The 23013-nt window shown below is 41.4% G+C and overlaps 1 protein-coding gene across 4 annotated transcripts in view; it reads left to right on the plus strand.

Annotated features, from left to right (window-relative positions):
- Positions 1-393: 393 nt before the first annotated feature.
- Positions 394-23013, plus strand: part of kiz (kizuna centrosomal protein) — a 39680-nt gene continuing 17060 nt past the window's right edge. Inside the window, exons 1-13 of one of the 4 annotated variants that reach the window (XM_042325440.1) lie at positions 394-783; positions 1510-1572; positions 3063-3225; positions 4703-4780; positions 6590-7199; positions 7413-7740; positions 11014-11133; positions 11791-11955; positions 13349-13550; positions 20331-20493; positions 21012-21074; positions 22381-22461; positions 22736-22805. In XM_042325440.1, the coding sequence (XP_042181374.1) occupies positions 719-783; positions 1510-1572; positions 3063-3225; positions 4703-4780; positions 6590-7199; positions 7413-7740; positions 11014-11133; positions 11791-11955; positions 13349-13550; positions 20331-20493; positions 21012-21074; positions 22381-22461; positions 22736-22805 (2171 nt within the window). In that variant the 5' untranslated portion in view covers positions 394-718. Of the gene's footprint in view, positions 784-874; positions 1006-1509; positions 1573-3062; positions 3226-4702; positions 4781-6589; positions 7200-7412; positions 7741-11013; positions 11134-11790; positions 11956-13348; positions 13551-20330; positions 20494-21011; positions 21075-22380; positions 22462-22735; positions 22806-23013 lie in introns of those variants that run through there. The other 3 variants (XM_042325441.1, XM_024429920.2, XM_042325442.1) reach the window with 3 other exon arrangements.

The following is a 23013-nucleotide window of genomic DNA, read 5'->3' on the forward strand; positions in this document are numbered from 1 at the left end:
ATACTAATTGAGTATATGTAAACTTCTGACACACTGGGAATGTGATGAAAGAAATAAAAGCTGAAATAAACTCTGTCTACTATTATTCTGACATTTCACATTCTTAAAATAAAGTGGTGATCCTAACTGACCTAAAACAGGGATTTTTTTACTAGGATTAAATGTCAGGAATTGTGAAAAACTGAGTTTAAATGTATTTGTCTAAACTTCCCGACTTCAACTGTACATACTACCTCAAATAATCGGTGCCCCCACACATTTACTCTGTATCGGTACCCCCCTGTATATAGTCTCACTATTGTTATTTCACTGCTGCTCTTTAATTACTTGTTACTTTTATCTCTTCTTCTCCAGATTTCTTTGAAACTGCATTGTTGGTTAGGGTCTCGTAAGTATTCGGCGCATGTGACTAATACAATTTGATTTGATTACAGGGAAATAATGCCCGTTCTCCCTGTATGTATGCAATAATTATTTAGATTCCAAATGCATTTTCATTTGCATGAGTGTACCGTTCATATACAGTCATTGGTACAGTCTGTAAGCTGATTCTAGACCAGCGCAAATCACATCACTTCGCTACTTTCCCGCTCCCGTTGTTTACAAGAGGGGATCTCTGGGAAGTGGTGCTCATGGCAACCAGCATAAACACTTTTCAGTAGCTACGTTTTCGCTGCTTGTACAAAACGGGGCGCAAAGGGTAAGGAACGTTGTTGTCATGGCGTTCTGTGAGGACCAATACTATGAAAGAATTGGATCCATTCAACAAAGCATGCACGAAAGGTAAGATTTTAACCCGTTTTCCTTTTGGTGCCAGGCCCCTTTGACACCACGAGTTTGAGTTGTGCACTCTCCCGACACTGCTGCTGCTTTTCACGCCATGTGTCACTGGATAAAGTGGCTAGCTAACTAACCATTAGCAACGGCTAACTAGCTAGCTGTTGGTCTATTTTACCGGTCAGCGGATTGACTCGCTAGCAAGCAACTATGTCTTGAAAAAGACGTGTAAGTAACCTCAATGTATAAGTTTAACAATAACTATTGCATATTTTCTTTACGCTAGCTAACGTTAACTAACCAACTTAGTAGGGGGGTTACACCAACAGCAAACTAACGACGTTAGCTAGCTAGATAGGGCTAGCTTAGCGTTAAATAGCTACTGTTACTCATGTCACTGTGTATGCAATACCGGTTTCATACGAACTGGTAAAACATGTCATTCTTACCAGAACTGCAGCAACGTTAGATCAGGCGACTAATCAGTAGTTTAATAATTAGCTAGCTACTGTAACGTTACTGTAGCTAGCTAACTATGAAAATGTTGACGGTTAATGTACGTTTAGCTCCGTGCACGACCATCTGGACCACTATTGTGGGCGTTCATGGGGCTGCTGAAGCTAGTATGTTACGGGGACACGTCTTTGTTTGTTGCCTATAATAGTTTTTATTCGTATGATGCAAAGATGGGAAAAAATATGTAGCCAACATCTGTTTAATCTATTCCTGTAGGGAAAAGAGGAGACTTGAGTTGGAGAGGGAGTTGTTTGCTTACTGCAGATCTGACAAGAGAGGGTAAGTGGGTCCCAACAATTAACAATTTAGCTCGTTAGCTAGCAGTTTAGCTTTATGTGCATTGTTTATCAAACCCTTAATCATAATAACAGTTCACTCATTAGCTATCCAGTTATTATTTTTCATCCCAAATTGTTGTATTTCCTTTATGTGGGCACAGCACCCGGTTTATTCCAGGGTAACGATGAGCAATAACCTGTGTAGGCATGACATTGTGGTGGTTATGTAAGTACAGATAGTTAGACTAGTAGTACCACTGTTATTAGGCTATACTAGTATGCTAGTTATTTCACTGGTAGTCACTCGGGTATGAATTAGGCCTATACAATGCAACGTTTTTATTTTTTCACTGTATACTGAAGTTCTAAACTGTTCAGCTACTAATGAGGAATGCTAGTGAAAACAGAACATAGAGATAGGCCTACTCCATAGTACAGTGTTTCCCCTAGGATATTTTTCAGCAGCAGTGGCAAAGGTAGCGGGGGAATAGTTTTTGGGGGGTGGAACGACTGGTGACTTTCTGGTGACTTTTTAAAAGGACATTCTACTCCAAAATGAATGACAATGTAAGTATGTTGACACCATCTGAAATATAATTTTCCCTTTTAAAAACATTATAACCTGTAGCCCAATTGATGCCGCATCGGGGCGGCAGGTAGCCTAGTGGTTAGAGCGTTGGACTAGTAACCGAAAGGTTGCAAGACCGAATCCCAGAGCTGACAAGGTAAAAAATCTGTCGTTCTGCCCCTTAACAAGGCAGTTAACCCACTGTTCGTTCCTAGGCCGTCATTGAAAATAAGAATTTGTTCTTAACTCACTTGCCTAGTTAAATAAAGGTAATATAAAAAAAAAATAGTGGTGCTAGGTGATAAGAGGGGAAAAGGAGACTAGAGGGCAAGTTTAAATAAAAGGGCTGAAGCATGGGGTTGCTCATCTGCATTTACCTAATTGAAAACCCCCCAAATACTCTGAATGCATCAAAATGCTACAAATATACTGTACATTGTAACTTGTCACTCTGATCTTAAAGGCATGTCTTGGCAGAAATATTTAAAGTTGGAGTCCTTAATGGTGAAACCGCCACATCCGTTTGTGAAATTACAACAACAAAGAAGTTACTGCAAACAAAGAACACTGTTTTTTTCCCTCAGACATCATTGTATGCTCGATAGAACAGCAGATTATGTACTGCAAATGTTTTTGTCACGTCGGGCGACTTCTGCATCGTAAGAAAAAACAATAGCAACGGCTGCGGTGGCGGTGGCAGATAGTGGCACTTTTTCCTCTTAAAATAGTGGCACATTCCGTCTTAAAAATAATAATATTATAATCGGGGGGAGAGTGTCAGGGTGCCGCAGCTAAATTACTATAGGGGAAACACTGCCGTAGTAACCATTTCTTTAGAATAATGTGTGGAGGAATAGTACTGCACATCTGGCTTTTATTTGCATGAGTGTCCTTAAATAAATACATCTCTTTATTGCCTTAAGTCCTCAGATAAAGTGTGCCACACTCCGTGGTTATCTCAAGGAAATCTGTGAGAGAGAGAAACAGGCAAAAATTCGAAACCTGGAGCTCCTGAGAGATGTGGAGTGCATTGAAATGAGCATGAAGGAGCACTGTCCTGACCGTAACCCTCTGGATGAACACAAGGTAAGACTGGGACACAGCTGCAGAGTTGTTATTAGGCATTGTGAATTTAAAAGGTTTATGATTCTCTGCAAACTGTACCACGATTTACATGATTGAGATGGAGAGCACCTTTTATTGAAATCTTTTTACATGATTCAATAAAGATCACTGTACAGTAAACCTATGGTTAACGCTCATGCTCTATTGTCCCTTATGTACTGAAGAATAGTTAATGTGAGTGTGGGATCATGATTTACAAGGCCATTTCACAACACAAAAATGTTTTAGAATTTCAAAAATATGATGCATGCACTTCAATGACGTTCTTATTGTCAATTGCCTTAGTATCATGCTCTAATTGCCGTACACTGTAGGGATATTTACACTCATTTGCTTGATGTAACAATAGTAAACACTCGAACACTGCAGTTTATCACTGCAGGCAAATGAGCAAGAGAAAACAATGAACGAGTCAGATTATCGCTTAACTCAACAACAGTGCTCTACAGCTTAATATCAAATTAACAAAATTGGTTAATTATGACTCGCTAAATTAATTGCCCAATATTGAGACAGTGAAGTGCTCCAGAGGTTTATTTTTTCCCCCTCAAGCAGTTGCTTTGTTTATTTTTTTATGCTTTATGATTCGTAAATGTTTGTAGTTGATTTTTATAAATAATTTTCTGTTGTCACATTGTTTCATTCATCTTCCTGTTACAAGTGTGCTATGGCTTCATTGTCAAGCAGTCAAACAACTGTGAAAAGGTACCTTTAACATTCAATTGTAGATATTTTGTATACTAAGTCACTATTTGTTTTCTTGTTTAGATATTTCAGCCTATTTCTCCAGTACAATACAGTACGACCACACACATACATACAAATGATGCTGACCGTAATCATAATCACTCGTGACTTCATTGTTGATATCAGTCGCTGTCGAATCAGTGCAAATAGATAACAAGTGTATTTAGTCATTTTGATAAACAAAAGTAGCTTTTTTTGTGTGCAATTTGTATTGTTTTGAAGAAAAGGCCTGGGATGTTGGAGTTAATCCTAGTGCCCTTAACTGCACCATTAGACTGTTTAATTGGAGTTGGGATTAGGGCAGTCAGTCTGGCTACTCAGATGATTAAGAGTGTTGCAGGCACCATGGAGGACACTCACTGGGGAATACCCGTGGTGACTAACTCTCATGTTTGGACACTTTGGATTTCACCCGCTCCTCTTGTCTATGTTTTTAAATGTGTTTGCAGAACATGTTTAACATGGTTTTATCACACTGAAGAAACATCCTATGTATACAATTACCAAGATAATGACATGTTCATTATGTAGATCTTTCTGATAAGGACAATGTCCAACGATGTATCCCTTTTTTTTTGTTGAAGAATTGAAAAACGGTACAGTAGATATAGAATTATTGATCACTTTGAAAAGGGACATTTGCTAAATGAATTGTGCTCTACTGACTGTATTTTTTTCCTGAATTTCTCAGGTTGAATGCTTGAATAGAATTTCCAGATTTATGGCAGCAAGGCAGAAGAAAGAAGAGCCAAATCTTAAAATAGACAAGGTAATAATAATAATTAAGATTCTCTTGAAATTACAAAAAAAACGTAAATTAGAAGATAGATGTAAGCCTAACCTTTGATTAGAATAAATTAACACATTTTTCAAAGAACATACATGACTTGCAACTAAACTACCTGTATGTTTCATTCTGGCTGTAGTAGTAGTCTGCTGTTTGTTAATGCAGGGTGCCCTATGTTTTGTGCAATTCATTTTATATAAGGGTCATTTATGTGATTTAAAAGTTATACAGTCCAAAATAGTCTTTGGGAAATGTGTATCATGTATTATGCAATCCTTATATTTTAGAGTTCCAGAAGATTTGGCCCAAAATATTTGACTCACACAGTATTCTCTTCTTATGGCAAATCTCTCTCTTTTTTTTTTGTAGGATAATGCAAATCTTAGCTCTATCGAACTGTGTTTTCAGCTTTGGAACAACAAAGAAAAGTAGACATTATGCAGAGCAAATCTGTAGAGCAGTATACATTTTAACTGTGTCTGTAATAATGCAGGTGTCTAATCCTGGCTGGTGCATCTGTACAAGCGATGTAGTTCAAGCCTATAGCTGCTTCTTCCTTCACTTAACGCAGTTAAAGCTCTTTTAGATGAAATGTCTAAGACATCTCATAATAACTTGGAGCATGCTGTCTAGAGCAGTCACTTGTGACTGTGTGCACAACCCCCCCTCAGCTTGGCGATATTGTAATGAGCAAAATGGTACCGTCACTCCATTATGCATACAAGCCATTGCTGGCAGTGTGCATGTCCCTCAGGCTACAGCATTCATTAAGGGAAGCTTACCGGGCTGAAAGCTGGAGACAGATGATAACGGGATATGATTTTCATATTTAATACATTCCTTGGAAGAGCACGCGCGTGCCGCAGATTGATAGAAGAATCAATTGCTACTTTAGTGAAACACTTTCTACTTTGCCCTGCAGCTACCGATGGAATCACTCAGCCAAGAAATTAACTTTTCCTATTTTTTACCTACTTTGTGGATCTGCTGGGCAGAGCTGCATGGTTTACAGTGAATGTTATTAAGCAGCTAACTGTTTGGTATTTAAGACTCTTATCAGAAAAGAAACAGAAGCCATACTTTTTGTTATTATGTTTGGAGGAAGGTTTTTTTTTTTAGCTTTCTCTCCGACCCCCTTGGTGCCACAGCAGACATGAATCACAACTTGTACAGAGGATTGCTTATACGATTAGAAGTTAAAACATTGATCGTGTAACATTCTTCTGAAAGAGGCTTTTGGAAATAAATATGACCTTGACCCAAATAAATAGCGTTTTTAACAGAAAAAAGTGATACTTTTAAAACACCCTGCTGTTTGTTTTTGAAGAAAAAGCCCTTATAACCTAATTTGCAAGTGTTGCATTTTTAGGAGAATAAACAGAATTATAGAAGCAGAAAATTGTAGGAGCAATATTACACCAACTTGAAATGTCTTTGCTGCTTGTGGCTGAAGGGTATCCTTGACCATTTCACGCTATTTTGCCATGGTATGGTACGCCGTGTTATTATGATTATATATTAATTGAAGTACCATTGTCTTTCGAATTTTCATTGCTCAAATTGGAATGTGGACTGTGACAAGAAAAAATGTTGCTCTTGGGGATATGATTTGAGCATAATGATATGAATTAGCAGTCAATTTAACTGGAGTTACACAATACACCTGCATCCCTAGATATGATCTCCAAAATGCATTGCTTTTGATAAACATTTTGCTATTTGACATTGAGTAACCGTGAGTAACATTGATTAACCGGGTTACCTTTTTTTAAATTGTTTCCTGTTTTTCAGGGAGATTTGTTGAATTGCTATCCTCAGGGTGAGTCCCCCTCACCACAGGCCAGGGGTTTACGCCAACCATCTGTAATCTTCATGGGTCGCCAGACCTCCAGAAGTTCCGCGGCTGAAGATGCCACCGCAAATATACACTTACGACAAGCGGAGCGTCATTCACCAAATCATCCATCACATGCCTCGGAATGCCTGCAAAGTGGCCTTTCGAATGACTCCAAAGTTTCCAGAGAGGTCGTTGCCGAGAGCGGAGCGTCTTTATCAGTTGACATTTCAGGCTCAAACGATTCCCCCGACGGCTGTAATTTGTGTGACAAACATGAAAGGACGGCGGCAGTGGTTCCATCTGTTCGTACCTTAACAGCCAGCGCCGGTGTGCCTTTTGGAGGTGATGAACAACTGACTTCACCTCGGGTGACCTTGACGAGGCCTGAGAAGAATAGCCCATCGCCCAGCACTATCAGCCATATGTGGGACAGGAATTCACCTGCAGAATACACTCGGGGTAGAGGGTCTGGTCATCAGGAGAGCATAAAAGAAGATGTGGAGAGAGTTCTGCAAAGATCACTGCCTCAAACTGACTTGGGAAAAGAATCTCAAGATGTGCCAGGTTGGTGATCTTATTACTGAAAGATATTAAATGCCAGAAGATATCCAGACTCTGTATGTTGTACGTTGTTTCACTGTACTAGCTAGTATTTTATTCCTTAGCAATCTGATTGAAACGTGTTCCTTTTAAGGAATTGCTGAAATGCATATATTTTTACTTATGATGCTACATATACACACTGATTCAAATAGCCTGTTGTTTATGTGTTTTTAGAGAAGAGTGAAACCCTTAGTAGATCCAGTTCCAGTATGGAGCTGTCAGTGACCAGCATTGGTAGTGACTTGTCCACCTCCCTGACTGAGTCTGACCTGGCTGAGCTACCAAAGGTGCCAGAGGGTGTAGTCCATACAGCCAGCCACACCAGGAGGACAGCCAGCCACACCAGGAGGACAGACAGCCCACCACAGAGGAGTGCTATTCCACCCAGCGAGAGGGAGCTCCGCAGCGCCAGTGTTCACAGTCAATTACTGGACATTCCAGAGCCTAGGAACAGACCAGAATCACGTAGCGAATCCACGTCTCCAGAAATCCCATTGAAAAGGTAGGAGTTCGTTATGTACTTTACATTTCGGTCTCAGTGAAGTGTTGCACTGCACTGGAAAGAGCTGTCTATTCATTTGAGGATATTCAATTAAACCCTTATGGTCAGCCATCATAACAAACACAGTTCTTTTTAATTTTGTAAACATTTTTCTACATTTTCCTCCCAGCCTATCTGTTTAATTCAGTTTTATTGTTGAGTAAATTAAACAGAGGGGCAGGCTAAAGCAGCGAAGCTACAGCTTTACATGAGAATGTTCCAGAGTGGCCAAGCTGAACTGGGCTGCAGGATAGCTAAGCTGCACTGGGGATTCTGCTCAAGACAGTTGACTTGCGCCACATCTGTAGCCGCCAGAGAGGATGGTGGGAGTCCTGCTCCACACGACCCACCGCACTCACTTCTTCTCAGCAGCAGCCGCTTTAGCCTCAGTGCACCTTATAGGGAGGGTTTAGGACCCGTGACAAACATTATTGCCTTAATCCAAGATAATGCTGTAACAGAGCAATTTTCTGCTTGGGAGACCTCAGGAAGTCTCAGTGGAGGAGGACATTTGTGGCTCCATAGAGTGTTCTGGAGGGTGGGCATGTGGACAGGCACTCACACTAAGAAATCCAGCGCTTGGTGTCCTCTGATTTTAAGGATGGCTTGCACAGTGAACGGAGTGACAATTTCTGTCCATTAATCCAGATCTTTCCTGTCCTCTGAATAAAGTCTGATGGCAGGCTATAGACGTAGCTATAATGCGCAGCGTAGCTATAATGTGCATCTTTCCTCTGTCTGTAATTCTCAGTATATGTGTTGGTAGACAAGTAGCTGTTTGGGGGTGAAACTCAAAAGTATTTCTTATAAATAACTAGCTTGTCTGTGATTTTTAGATTTTGCAATGCATGGGTGTATATTCCTCAATGCATAGGCCTCATCTTCCAGTTGTACATGTGTATTGTACAAATGTTTTCCAAGGCCACCAAAATACAGCATTTCTTTTTACAGTCCAAACTATTTTAACATTTGATCTGCTACAACAACAAAAATGTATTGTTTGCTTGGTATCAGGGTTGAAGTTTGACATGGAATGAAAATAAAACAGACAAATTATTGTACTTGGAACCTGAACAATGAATGTTTTTGTTTAGATGTTGTGTACTCTATTTAAATGTTCCACTGTGCCCTTTAGAGAAGCTGTAGAGTGGTTGGTTGTGGCGGCGATGGGGAGGGGAGAATCTGAGCTCTCCATTGTTAACATGGAGCCCTGTGTATGAGGGGGAGAGACAACGCTTTGATGTGAAGCTCAGAGCAGCCTGTCTCCAGTGCCACGCGGCCTCACTCAACGTCAAGGTTAGAGTTTATATCGCTTTTCCCATTCAGCTCCCAGGCAGGAAAACAAGCGTTGGCAATTCATTCCATTATTCCATTATATTTCCCCCTGGTGTGACCTGGGTGAGGGAGTAGAGAACAGAAACCCTCTTGGGTTTTCTTTAGTGCTCATCGTAATGGCTGGAGTCTTTCACAGGGATGCAGTGTTTATTTATTTAGGATCCCCATTAGCTTTTGCAGAAGCAGCAGCTATTCTTTCTTGGGTCCACACAAAACATGACAAGTAAAAAAAAAAACCCACTGATATAGTGAAATGCTTACCTGTAAGCTGTCTTTAGTGCAGTAAAATTATCTTAATATTAACAAATAAGTGATTAAAAAGTAGTTTTTAAAAAAATGTTGACGATGGAAATATGTACATAAATAGAAGATGCTGTGTAATGTCTCTTGTGGTGACTGGGAATTACTTGTATTATGTTGTTGTTAAGACAACAACGTCATGGCTACGTCAGCTGTGAGATGTTTTTTTTCTCTAAAAATCATGTGGAGATTCTGTAGCTATATGAAGTGTCTGAGTACGAACCCCCTTAATCAAGGGCATTACTTAGAAATGGTTCCAAACGGACAAAGGCTGTCTGGATTGTACTGGTTAATCTGAATTGACTGGTTATTGTGTACTCTCACATACAACCGTTTAATAGTGAGAATTATTGTACAGTGTTATTTGTTTAACCAGGTCCCTCCATTTGATACAACTATTAGTATTTTCCAGCATTTTCCCTTTTCTTTGTGTGTGAAAGAAATGCCCTGAAAGTGATCTGACACCAATCACTCATGTTGAAACCATTACATTTTAGGAAATCCTGGTGAAATCTCTACTGTACACAGTGTCAGTGTTATATCACTCGCCAGAGGCTGACCCCCCCCTCCATCCCTACTGATAATACACTCCTGATGATGTCGAGACTCAGACACACACACAGCAACACCAAACGTGTGGTATGAGACCTCGCGATGAAGCCCTCACAACAATACGGAGAGGTTTGGTGCACACAACTAATTCCCTTTTTTTAGTTAAAAGGTCCCTTTTTGAAGAGCACTGACAAATAAAATGTAGAGTAAGTTGATGACAATTTCAAGGCCCACGCTGACGGGAGGAAAAAAGGCAGAGCTTTTACCCATGCTACTTCAGCTGCATTGAAGAGGACTTAGCGCAGATGGATGGTGCACTACATGTCATGGATATAATTCAAGCTGCCAGCTTAATCAGGATGTTACCAGGAAACAACCTGCAAAAGGGAAGGAGCAATTGTTTGCTGACCTCTAACCCCGGAGCCCATTATAGATTGTCATACATTCTTTTTGCCCCTTTTATGTTGGGGGGCTCAGGATCTCGGCTGGGGTTTCTGGGGAATTCAATGAGGGCCACCCAGAGCTTAATGCTCAAGAAAGAGATGGATTCCCCCAATCCACATGCATTAGGCACCAATTTCTCATTTTACAGCCTCACATGGCCAGATTAAAGTGTAAATCTCTCACCAAAAGAAATCATCTTGGGTTTTTTCTTGTTGGGAGGTTGGGCTATGTTAGCTGTCCGAATAAGGATGAAATGAATGTTTTTCTATAATAATTTCCAGGCCCCTGTTATATTGAAATGAGACACAAGAACAGTTTTGTTCTATGCTCCTAATCCGTCAGTTTATTAGCTGTGTACCCAGTGCTGAGGCACTTTATTTTCCTGCCTGGTATTCACTCCGCATCAATTGACATCGAATTGAATGGTTGAAGGCCCATCTCTGACATTGGTTAACATGTCAGTCAATACAAATGCTACCATAGTGCCTTAAACACACACCGAGAGAGGAAAAATCTGTAAACACGTATGGTTCAAATCCAGTCAGACTTTTTGTTTCTGTGTCTTCATTTGATATACATTCGTTCTTACATACGTTCTTTCAGACTGTCCATGGAGGGATTCTTCCATCTACTGGAGAGCATCGAACAACGATTCCACAGAGGAGAAAGAAGTGTGTACTGTGTCTCGTCACTTGCCGATAGCAAACGCAATAAAGTGATCAGGTAAGCTCTTTCCATATTTAGAAACGATTTTGGTCTTTGCCTTGAGTTTGGCTGCAATTATTTTCATTATCAACCAGTATTCATGGATCTGGGGAAAATGTATCAACCTGCCGCCAAGGGCTCTCACTTTAAATTAAGTGTCATCACTTGGCACCAACAATGCTCTTTCAGCACATCTTGGTTTCTAAGGGTTTTTCAAAGACACAGGATTGTCATAGTAACCACACTTTGCTGCTGAATTATGGTCCTCTTGGCATTTGGGAGTCATTGAAATGCACTGGCTATGTGTCATTTGAAACGAAAGTGAACACTTTTCTAAATATATTACATTTTTGTACAAGAGGATAAAGATACAAATGTTTTATTATCAATAAGTGTTTGCAATAGAATAGCAGGGAAGGAAATAACATTCCCAACTTCTTGCCTTTTTGGCAGAATGATCAGAACTACTGTCACCTGGTTGTCAGACGGTGAATTGTGTGCGTTTGTCTCTTGCTGTGGCCTTTGCCATGTGTTTGGGGCTTGTGTGTGTTGGCTCATCCCTAACATGGGGTGTACTGAGAACAGCTGCTGTGCTCTATACTCCTGACCTGTGGGCTGCTAGGCTGAGCCCCGGGTTCCATGGCGATGGCTCACTCCGCTCTATATATTCGTCAGCCTTTGTAACGCCAGGGCAGGCTTGAATGGAGAGGACCTTGATGCATGTGGAGCAGTCGTCCTTCACCAGCTTCAGAGGTTGTCATGGACCATGTCAATGGGTTGCCTGTTACCCGAAGAGCTAGTTAGCTCCAACTGGTCCACCACTGAGCCCAGGAAAATAAGGTAAGGCTTCTTTGAACTCTGCACCAGATAAGTCTTTTTTTTGTTTGTTGATGTCACTGTTTTGAAAATTTATAATTTGATGCATTTCTTTTCAATCGTATATAGAAGTGTGTGTTAGGTGAGGCAGTTAAAATGATCTTCAGGTTCATGCTGGTCAGTAATGTTATGACCCTTTGAAATTGAGCCTTCATGTACAGAATGTTTATTTTCTCCTTTGCGTCCTTTTGTTTTTCTAGGGAAAATTATTAATTGCTTTTGATAGTTATTTTTGGATAATTACTTGATAATTATTTAAGACGGCATGTATGTGCTGTAAAAACCCAGGTAGAAAAATGCTTCAATTGGTCTTGTGTTGCTGCTTCAGGGTCCCTTAGTATTATATTTGCTAAATATTCCATCAAGTCTGAGTGAGTCAAGATGGGAACATTTTCAACTCTGCTCCTGTAATAAATGTGAGCTATAATGGAGTCATTGAGCAGAGATATCAGTGCTCTAAAAGTGACCGAGTCCAATAGACAATCTCACCGTCCAAATGAAAAGTGAACCGATTCAAAGATGAATTCCATTTTTCAGACAAAGAGCAGATTAGTTCCTGTGCATTTTTCTTGAAGGTTTGATTGGAGTTCAGAGGAGAGGGGAAGCACATATTTAGAACAGGTTGAGATTTGAATTGAATGTCCGTGAACACATCTCCATCCTCCACAAATGTAAAGGTCATTGGTGTTACCTCAAGCAGTAACTCTGTGTGTGTGTGAATGTCATGAGCAAATGAAATGCCCTATCTGTGACTGGTTTCTTTTGATAATGAGGAGCTCCATTTTGAACCATAGCTCCAAGCTCTGCTATGCCTGAATACCTTATTGTATTCAGGCAAAAAGAAAGTGTCTTGAGATACAGTATCTTTTATACCCTACTGTGGTCGCTTGACCTTTTCTCAGTATGTAGCCAACTTATGTGTCATTAGGTTAACTTCAATTCACAAATATAAAATAAGCCAACTTTGGTCAATATATCAAGATGTCAAACTACACTACCTTTTTCTTTAGGCACACCTTGTGTGTTTCTTTCCATTGAGTTTTTCTTTCTCACCATTACATGCATGAATGACCCAACTCCATAATTGTTTATATTTGGAGTGTTTACACTACAAATATAAAATAAGCCAACTTTGGTCAATATATCAAGATGTCAAACTACACTACCTTTTTCTTTAGGCACACCTTGTGTGTTTCTTTCCATTGAGTTTTTCTTTCTCACCATTACATGCATGAATGACCCAACTCCATAATTGTTTATATTTGGAGTGTTTACACTATATAGATGGACAGTATATGTATAAATGCATTCTCTCACTGTAATAAAGTATGTTTATGTTGTATCTTACTGTGGTAAGATACAAGCCTGTGATCCTCGCTCACGGTACAGCGTGTCCTCCATGCTGCAGCTCCCGTCTCCCCCCTGATGCTGCTCCTCTGTGGGATCGCTGGTTCAAGCACGCCCTTCTGCTGAAGGACTACCATGTCCTCACCCCCGAGCGCCTCGTCCAGCTGTTCACTCCACTGCTGCTGCCATACAACGCCTCCTATAGTGCCAAGGTATGCATCTCACAATACACTTCAGGGTACAGTACCTTTTCTTACAGTACATACTCTGTCATGCACAGGAAGAACATGTCATGCATTACAAGGATATACTTATTTCTTATTATTATTTAGATTTTTTTCTATTTTCGATCTTGTCTCATCACTGCAAACTCCAAAGGGCTCGGGAAGCGAAGGTTGAGTCATGCGTTCTCTGAAACATGACCCGCCAAACCGCGCTTCTTAACACCCGCCCGCTTCACTTTGAAGCCAGCTGCACCAATGTGTCGGAGGAAACACCATTCGCCTGACGATCGAGGTCAGTCTGCAGGCTCCAGGCCCGCCACAAGGAGTTGCTAGAGCGCGATGAGCCAAGTAAAGGCCCCAGCCAAACCCTCCCCTAACCTGGACAACGCTGGGCCAATTCTGCGCCGCCCAATGGGACACCCGATCACGTCCGGTTGTGACCCGGGTCTGTAGTTCTGCCTCTAGCACTGCGATGCAGAGTGCCTTCGACTGCTGCGCCACTCAGGAGACCCGGAAAAAACATCTGTACAGACAGACTCACACTTTGTATGTGTGTGAAATGTAGTGCTTCCCGTTCGTCAGATTGCTACACAGGGTGACCTTGGCCAAAGGAAACTCTGACCCATGTGCTAATCGCAAATAACAGGCTCTGCCCAGACTCCTTTCATCCTGTGGCTTATTGTCCTAAAAAACACAGGCCTTTAATTTGTTATTAGCTGAAGTATTGCTGTGGCCCAGGCCCACGTGAATGAGGCAGCCATTAGACCTTCTTCACAACAGAGGCGGGAGTCTTTGAAATTCCCTACTCATTGACCTTGCAGCAGAGCATGCCCAATTAAACCGGCCATGAAATGACAGACTATTCACCAGGCCCACAGAGGATGAAAGATTGACATAAGAGTAAGGTACCATCATTGCTACTCATCTTCCTTCCTGAATCCTCTGTTGCTTTCTTTGTTTGTGTGCTCTTTGTTTGTGTGCTCAGGGTTGTCATTGTTAATTTGACACGTACAGTTGAAGTCGGAAAGTTTACATACACCTTAGTCAAATACATTTAAACTCAGTTTTTCACAATTTCTGACATTTAATCCTCGTAAGAATTCCCTGTCTTAGTAGAGTGAATTTTGGCTCACCACTTTATTTTAAGAATGTGAAATGTCAGAATATTAGTAGAGCGAATGTTTTATTTCTTTCATCACATTCCCAGTGGGTCAGAAGTTTACATACACTCAATTAGTATTTGGTAGCATTGCCTTTAAATTGTTTAACGTGGGTCAAACATTTTGAGTAGCCTTCCACAAGCTTCCCATAATAAGTTGGGTGAATTTTGGCTCATTCCTCCTGACAGAACTGGTGTAACTGAGTCAGGTTTGTAGGCCTCCTTGCTCGCACACGCTTTTTCAGTTCTGCCCACACATTTTCTATAGGATTGAGGTCAGGGCTTTGTGATGGCCACTCCAATATAGACGTCGACCGATTAATCGGAATGGCCGATTTAATTAAGGCCGATTTCAGGTTTTCATAACAATCGGAAATCTGTATTTTTGGACATCGATTTGGCCGATACTAATACCTTGTCAGCTCGGGCATTCAATCTTGCAACCTTATTGTTAACTAGTCCAACGCTCTAACCACCTGCTTCTCATTGCACTCCACGAGGAGCCTGCCTGTTACGCGAATGCAGTAAGCCAAGGTAAGTTGCTAGCTAGCATTAAACGTATCTTATAAAAATCATAATCACTAGTTAACTACACATGGTTGATGATATTACTAGTTTATCTAGCGTGTCCTGCGTCGCATATAATCGATGCGGTGCGTATTCGCGAAAAAGGACTGTCCTTGCTCCAATGTGTACTTAACAATAAACATCAATGCCTTTCTTAAAATCAATACACAGAAGTATATATTTTTAAACCTGCATATTTAGCTAAAAGAAATCCAGGTTAGCAGGCAATATTAACCTGGTGAAATTGTCAATTCTCTTGCGTTCATTGCACGCAGAGTCAGGTTATATGCAACAGTTTGGGCCGCCTAATTTGCCAGAATTCTACGTAATTATGACATAACATTGAAGGTTGCGCAATGTAACAGCAATATTTAGACTTATGGATGCCACCCGTTAGAATACAGAACGGTTCTGTATTTCACTGAAAGAATAAACGTCTTGTTTTTTAGATGATAGTCTCCGGGTTCGACCATATTAATGACCTAAGGCTCGTATTTCTGTGTGTTATTATGTATTAATTAAGTCTATGATTTGATAATACAGTCTGACTGAGCGATGGTAGGCACCAGCAGGCTGTTAAGCATTCATTCAAACAGCACTTTTGTGCGTTTTGCCAGCTCTTTGCTGTGCTTCAAGCATTGCGCTATTTAAGACTTCAAGCCCATCAACTCCCGAGATTAGGCTGGTGTAACCGATGTGAAATGGCTAGCTAGTTAGCAGGGTGCTCGCTAATAGCGTTTCAAAAGTCACTCGCTCTGAGAGTTGGAGTAGTTATTCCCCTTGCTCTGCATGGGTAACGCTGCTTTGAGGGTGGCTGTTGTCGATGTGTTCCTGGTTCAAGGCCAGGTACGGGCGAGGAGAGGGACGGAAGCTATACTGTTACACTGGCAATACTAACGTGCCTATAAGAACATCCAATAGTCAAAGGTATATGAAATACAAATGGTAGAGAGAAATAGTCCTATAATAACTACAACTTAAAACTTCTTACCTGGGAATATTGAATACTCATGTTAAAAGGAACCACCAGCTTTCATATGTTCTGTGCAAGGAACTTAAACGTTAGCTTTCTTACATGGCACATATTGCACTTTCACTTTCTTCAACACTTTTGTTTTTGCATTATTTAAACCAAATTGAACATGTTTCATTATTTATTTGAGGCTAAATTGATTTTATTGATGTATCATATTAAGTTAAAATAAGTTTTCATGCAGTATTGTTGTAATTGTCATTATTACAAATAATTAAATAAAAATTGGCCAATTAATCGGTATTGGCTTTTTTGGTCCTCCAATAATCGGTATCGGCATTGAAAAATCATAAAATTGGTCGACCTCTACTCCAATACCTTGACTTTGTTGTCCTTAAGTCATTCTGCCACAACTTTGGAAGTATGCTTGGGGTCATTGTCCATTTGGAAGGCCCATTTGCAACCAAGCTTTAACATCCTGACTGATGTCTTCTCTAGAGTATGTGGGACGCTAGCGTCCCACCAGGCCAACATCCAGTGAGATTGCAGAGCGCCAAATTCAAATACAGAAATACTCATTATAAAAATTCAGAAAAGATACAACTATTTTACATTGTATTTTACATTGGTTTAAAGATGAACTTCTTGTGACTCCAACCAGTAAGATTTCAAAAATGCTTTACGGCGAAAGCATACCTTCCAATTATTTGAGAACATAGCCCAGCAGACAAATCATTAAACAGTAGCCAGCCAAGTAGAAGCGTTACACAAGTCAGAAATAGAGAGAAAATGAATCACTTACTTTTGATCTTCATATGTTTGCACTCAGAAGACATTCATTTATTGTTCCTTTTGTTCGATAAAGTCTCTTTATATCCGAAAACCTCCGTTTTCTTTGTGTTTTCTTCAGTAATCCACAGGCTCAAACGCAGTCACAACAGGCAGACAAGAAAATGCAAAATTGTATCTGTAAAGTTCATAGAAACATGTCAAACGATGTTTATATTCAATCCTCAGGTTGTTTTTAGCCTAAATAATCAATAATATTTCAACCGGACAATAACTTCGTCAATATATAAGGTGAACAAGAAAGGTACTCTCTCTGGTCACGCGCATGAAAAAGTTCTGTGACATGGCAGGGTCCACTCATTCAGACTGCTCTTACTCCCTAATTTTTCAGAATACAAGCCTGAAACAATTTCTAAAGACTGTTGACATCTAGTGGAAGGCATAGGAACTGCAATTTGAGTCCTAAGTCAATGGACACTGTAATGGCATCAAACAAATTCCTACTTCCTGAATGGATTTTTCTCAGGTTTTCGCCTGCCAAATCAGTTCTGTTATACTCACAGACATTATTTGAACAGTTTTGGAAACTTTAGTGTTTTCTATCCAAATCTACTAATTATATGCATATCCTATCTTCTGGGCCTGAGTAGAAGGCAGTTTAATTTGGGCATGCTTTTCATCCAAAATTCCAAATGCTGCCCCCTACCCTTGAGAAGATGTTAAGATGTTGCTTCAATATATCCACATAATTTTCCTACTTCATGATGCCATCTCTTTTGTGAAGCGCAGCAGTCCCTCCTACAGCAAAGCAACCCCACAACAGGATGATGCCAACCCCGTGCTTCACGGTTGGGGTGGTGTTCTTCGGCTTACAAGCCTCCCCCTTTTTCCTCCAAACATAACGATGGTCATTATGGCCAAACAACTATTTTTGTTTCATCAGACCAGAGGACATTTCTCCAAAAAGTACGATCTTTGTCCCAATGTGCAGTTGCTAACCGTAGTCTGACTTGTATGGCGGTTTTGGAGGAGTGGCTTCTTCCTTGCTGAGAGGCCTTTCAGGTTATGTTGATTATAGGACTGATTTTACTGTGGATATAGATACTTTTGTATCTGTTTCCTCCAGCATCTTCACAAGGTCCTTTGCTGTTGTTCTGGGATTGAGTTGCACTTTTCGTACCAAAGTACGTTGATCTCTAGGAGACAGAACGCGTCTCCTTCCTGAGTGGTATGACGGCTGCGTGGTCCCATGGTGTTTATACTTGTATACTTTTGTTTGTACAGATGAACGTGATACCTTCAGGCGTTTGGAAATTGCTCCCAAGGATGAACCAGACTTGTGGAGGTCTACAATTCATTTTCTGAGGTCTTGGCTGATTTATTTTTGATTTCCCATGAGGTCAAGCAAAGAGGCACTGAGTTTGAAGGTCGGCCTTGAAATACATCCACAGGTACACCTCCAATTGACTCAAATGATGTCAATTAGCCTATCAGAAGCTTCTAAAGCCATGACATCATTTTCTGGAATTTTCCAAGTTGTTTAAAGGCAATACTTATTTTCCACCATAATTTGCAAAAAATTCATTAAAAATCCTACTGTGATTTTCTGGGAAAATAAATTCCTATTTTGTCTGTCATAGTTGAAGTGTACCTTTTAATGAAAATTACAGGCCTCTCATCTTTTTAAGTGGGAGAACTTGCACAATTGGTGGCTGACTAAATACTTTTTTGCCCCACTGTATGTAAACTTCTGACTTCAACTGTAACTGTATCACAAATCAATGAATAGGTCTGTACAGATGAATCTCTTAACATCTGATTGAGTAGGGAATATTTCTTTCTTTCAATATAAATCCGTTTCAAAAAATAAATCTTATTTGTGTCCAATCTCCTGAAAAGGCTGCTAGCATTTTAGCTCTGGTTCTTGCGAGGCTGTAGAGGCTCTTAAAAATATGAACTGACAAAGAGAAGAGAGGTGCCGCAATCCTGATCACCATGTCCAAGCGCATCTAGAAGAGCCTGAGTGTAAACCTCTCTCTCTCTCTCTCTCTCTCATTCTCTCTCATCCCCTCTATTTCTCTCTCCCCCTCCCCCCTCTCATTATCTCTCTCGCCCATTATCTCTCTCTCGTCCCCTCTCTCTCTCTCTCGCCCCCTCTCCCTCTCTCGCCCCTCTCTCGCCCCCCCTCTCTCTCTCTCTCGCTCTCTCTCTCGCTCTCTCTCTCTCGCCCCCTCTCTCTCGCTCTCTCTCTCGCCCCCCTCTCTCTCTCTCTCTCTTGCCCCCTCTCACAAACCCACACAACAGCTTATTCTCCTTCATTCTCACACACGAGCCCAAACAGAATTTCCATTCACATCTTGCCACACAGCCTTCACCACTCTGTGACCAACGGGAGCATGCATCTCGCATGCACACTCAGAGACCCTTTGAATATTGAAGGGCCAACCGTTGCATTCATTGATATTTCAATTGCAGTGGTTTCTGAGAGCTCTCTCCACTACGTGGTGCATTTGGAATATATTTAAAAAGAGAAATATCACGAGGAGGGATCAGGACATTTTGGATTGTGAGTGTTGAGTAGGAAGAAAAGATCAGATTGGGTGTTTGTTCTCCTCTCAGGATATGAAAGCCTGTACACGCTATCAGTCTCCCGATGACCTGCCGATCACAACTAATATTGTACAGGTTTGTCTGTTTCTAAATCGTCCTGATCTTCCCCTTCATATTAACGCTCATTAAAAGTTGTGAAGGGCCGTCTGAGCCGAGAGGCAGGCTTTGAAGACAAGAGAGGGCCTATCGCTCAGATGATGATGATGATGGCTGGTTTGATACGGTGAATGAAATCACGGTGTCCATCTCCCTCCTCCTCCTCACATAGAGCAGCTCTTCTTAATTGTGTGTGTCCTCGTCTCCCGGGAGATAAGTTGAGAGGAAGGAAGAGAGCAGTTTGTCTCAATCCTCTCCGCCAAGTGGAGATAACTTAACGCATTTCACGTTAACGCGAGGATGATTGCGTTCTTTAGGCACTTGTCTAATCTCATGGATGAGAGGAGTGTGTGTGAGGGAGGGAGAGTAGAAAGAGAGAGGGAGGATAATCTCTTTTGCTTAAACCAGAGAGAATTTCTAGTTATTTTCTTTGTCACAGTCAGGATGTGTGCAGTACTCTGTACCACAGCCAGGCCTGGGTAGATTACTTGTTTAGTCGTTAGGAGTTCAATTTGACACTCCCTTCACAATGTGGGAGCAGTTATAATGTGGTTTTAATTTGCCATGGTTGCAGGCCAAAGTGCTGCTGAGGACACTTCTGTCCCGGTCCAGTGAGGAGTGCCCCTCGGTGGAGAGTGAGTCTTCATCTTGTGGCCTTCCCTCGTTCCTCAATGACAGCGTTGCGGAGGTCCAACCAGCCAGACCTTCTCAGGAGCACGGCGCCTCAGGGATGCAAGGTCATTATCCCTCTCTTTCACCATTTCGGTATGGGCAGTTGTTAGCTAAGGTGCTACTCTTTTGTAGTGATGCATCACTCGGTTATGATAATGAAACTGTATAGCCAGCCTCAAGACTAAAACTAACGAGGGAAGTTGTGATTATGACCCTGTCCAATGATGCGAATGTTTTTAGACTGAAAAAATTATAATCAGAAGTAATTTGCACATACTGCAACTTAAGTTTACACAACATTTCAAACTGAGGAAAGTCGGTAATTGCCCAGTGAGACAGAGAGGTTGGGATGTGAGCGTTTGTAGAATGGTGCCATTTCTGTTAAGTATGAGCAATCGCTGCACTGAAAGGAAACTTCCCCCATATGACAAAGAATCGCAACACTTTCACCATAGGCCTCTTTCTGAATCCCTGGCAGCCTCAGTCTTCATAGGGCCTTCTATTCAGACAAAGGGAAACCCAGAGTCCCAGCCTAGCCTCCCCCTGTCTCTGAGCTCTGTGTGGGCCTCCCTTTCTTTTACAGGACTACAAAGTGGTGAAGAGGACAGCCAAGACGAGAGCCCCGTGGAAAGTATTCCTATTAAAGGTAAAAAGGCAGTACCGAGCCCTGCATTCAGAGTTCTTGTGTGCCGTTTGTTTTCCTCCCACAGCAGCCGATAATGGGCTCTTTTTAAATGGATGGCTGTGGTAGGATGATCAAGGTGAATCTGGGGTCAAAGTCCCACCTGAAGAGCTGTGCAGTTCCTCTAATTATATTGGAGAAACAGTGCGTGTTTTCAGCCGGCCAGAGCAGAGGCGAGGCCAAATTGATAATTCGCGCCCCGCATAATGCAGCTGTTTAATTGTCAGGACACCGGGGTGTAGCCAAAGATCTGTCATTGGTTCTCATTATCTTATAAACAATGCTGTGCAGCAGCAGACTTGAAAAGACAGGATCTGAAAGCGGCCTGTGTACTAGTCCACAGCCAGAATCTCAGAAATTCAAAATGATTTCTTATTACACTAGGCTATGGGATTTCCTACTGGGCGTTTCATGTGTGGAACACCCCCAAGGACGCAGGACCACAGAACTAGTCCAGTTTCAACTCTCAACTAATTAAAATAAAAATATTGTTTTGAAAAGAAACATTTCCAGTCCAGTTTCATGGCTGGAGCCACTGCTGGGCAACCAAAGGTAATGAGTTAATAATGTGTGGCTGTAAATGCTCAAAGTGACATGCACTTGTTAGTCCGAGCAAACGATTTGACAGACAAGACAACTACAATGGACAGATACTTAGATATATTTGGCATACAAATGTTCCATTGTTTCATCATTTCTGGAAGGCCAAACATACATTTGTGGCCCACAGAGTTCAAAGGATTCTTACCTATGGATAGCACGCTTGGATGCGTAAACTCGACCCCTGGCCTGAACTTGGATTAAAACGACCAGATATAACGCTTTTATGTTTCGATTTTCCGTAGTGTGTTAGTGTCATCAACTTGAGACAATTGGCCATTTATGACATACAGCTAGCTGCTCTATAGATTGTAAAGCCTGTGTAGTTCTCAAATATCAGACCTAATCCACTGTATATGGAAGTAGTTAGTGTTTTATTGAAAGAAAATCTCTCTCTTCCGAGTTGGGGTGCCTGCCAACCTGATACAGAGATAAGGTGGAGGGTGGTTATGGTGTCGTGGAAACGGTTACTCCCCTTGGCGTGTGTATGCACACTGCTTAAATACACAGCTTAGCCTGCCCTGCGCTGTGTTTTGACCCACTGTTCATCAGAAGGCCCAAAGAGCCAGCCATCGGAGCGTGTTGTCTCATCAAACACACAGCCTCTGAAAGTTGGAAACCTGGGCCTTGAGTCAATATTTAACTCTGACATTTTGTGTTTTTGGAACAGAGACAAAAGCATATCAGCTGCTTAAACAGTCTGCCACGCAGGCGAGGCAGCAGAGCTCTGGAGACGAGGAGGATCTGTCAGGTAAGGGGAGACAGCGCCTGCACCACCCCACCCCTCCAGCGAGCCACCGTGGCCTAATCATCAGTCAACACTGACCATATGTCTCACTGTTCTATGTTCTATAAAGAATTGGCACAAGTGTTGTATAAAGAATACCACCCTGTGTACAGGTTTTATTTTGTCAGTCTTCTGTGCTTTTCCTCGCCGTCTATTTACCTACATGTCAATACACAACAGATTATCGTGTGATTAGATGCACGTCAAAATGTTTGATCTGTCTTGTTTGCTCTTTAAGGAATAAATGATGGCTATGAAGAGAATACTGGGAGGGTTGAGCGCTCCTCTCATCAAGACCCTTACCCTTGGTAAGGACATTGTTCTTCTTTACACCCTTTATGGAAATAGGCCACCAGACACCAAAGGTAATGATGTACATCTGCATGTAGCTCTCATAATTCCCTGTTAATTTCCATTAGATCAAGGGGGCGCCACCCATTAACTTGTGCATGAAAACAAAAGGCCAGACTGTTATCAAGCCTAAAGCCTGCTCTCACTATTTATTGGGTTTGTGTT

The sequence above is a fragment of the Oncorhynchus tshawytscha genome, linkage group LG08 (genome assembly GCF_018296145.1).
Source record: "Oncorhynchus tshawytscha isolate Ot180627B linkage group LG08, Otsh_v2.0, whole genome shotgun sequence".
Lineage (NCBI taxonomy): Eukaryota > Metazoa > Chordata > Actinopteri > Salmoniformes > Salmonidae > Oncorhynchus > Oncorhynchus tshawytscha.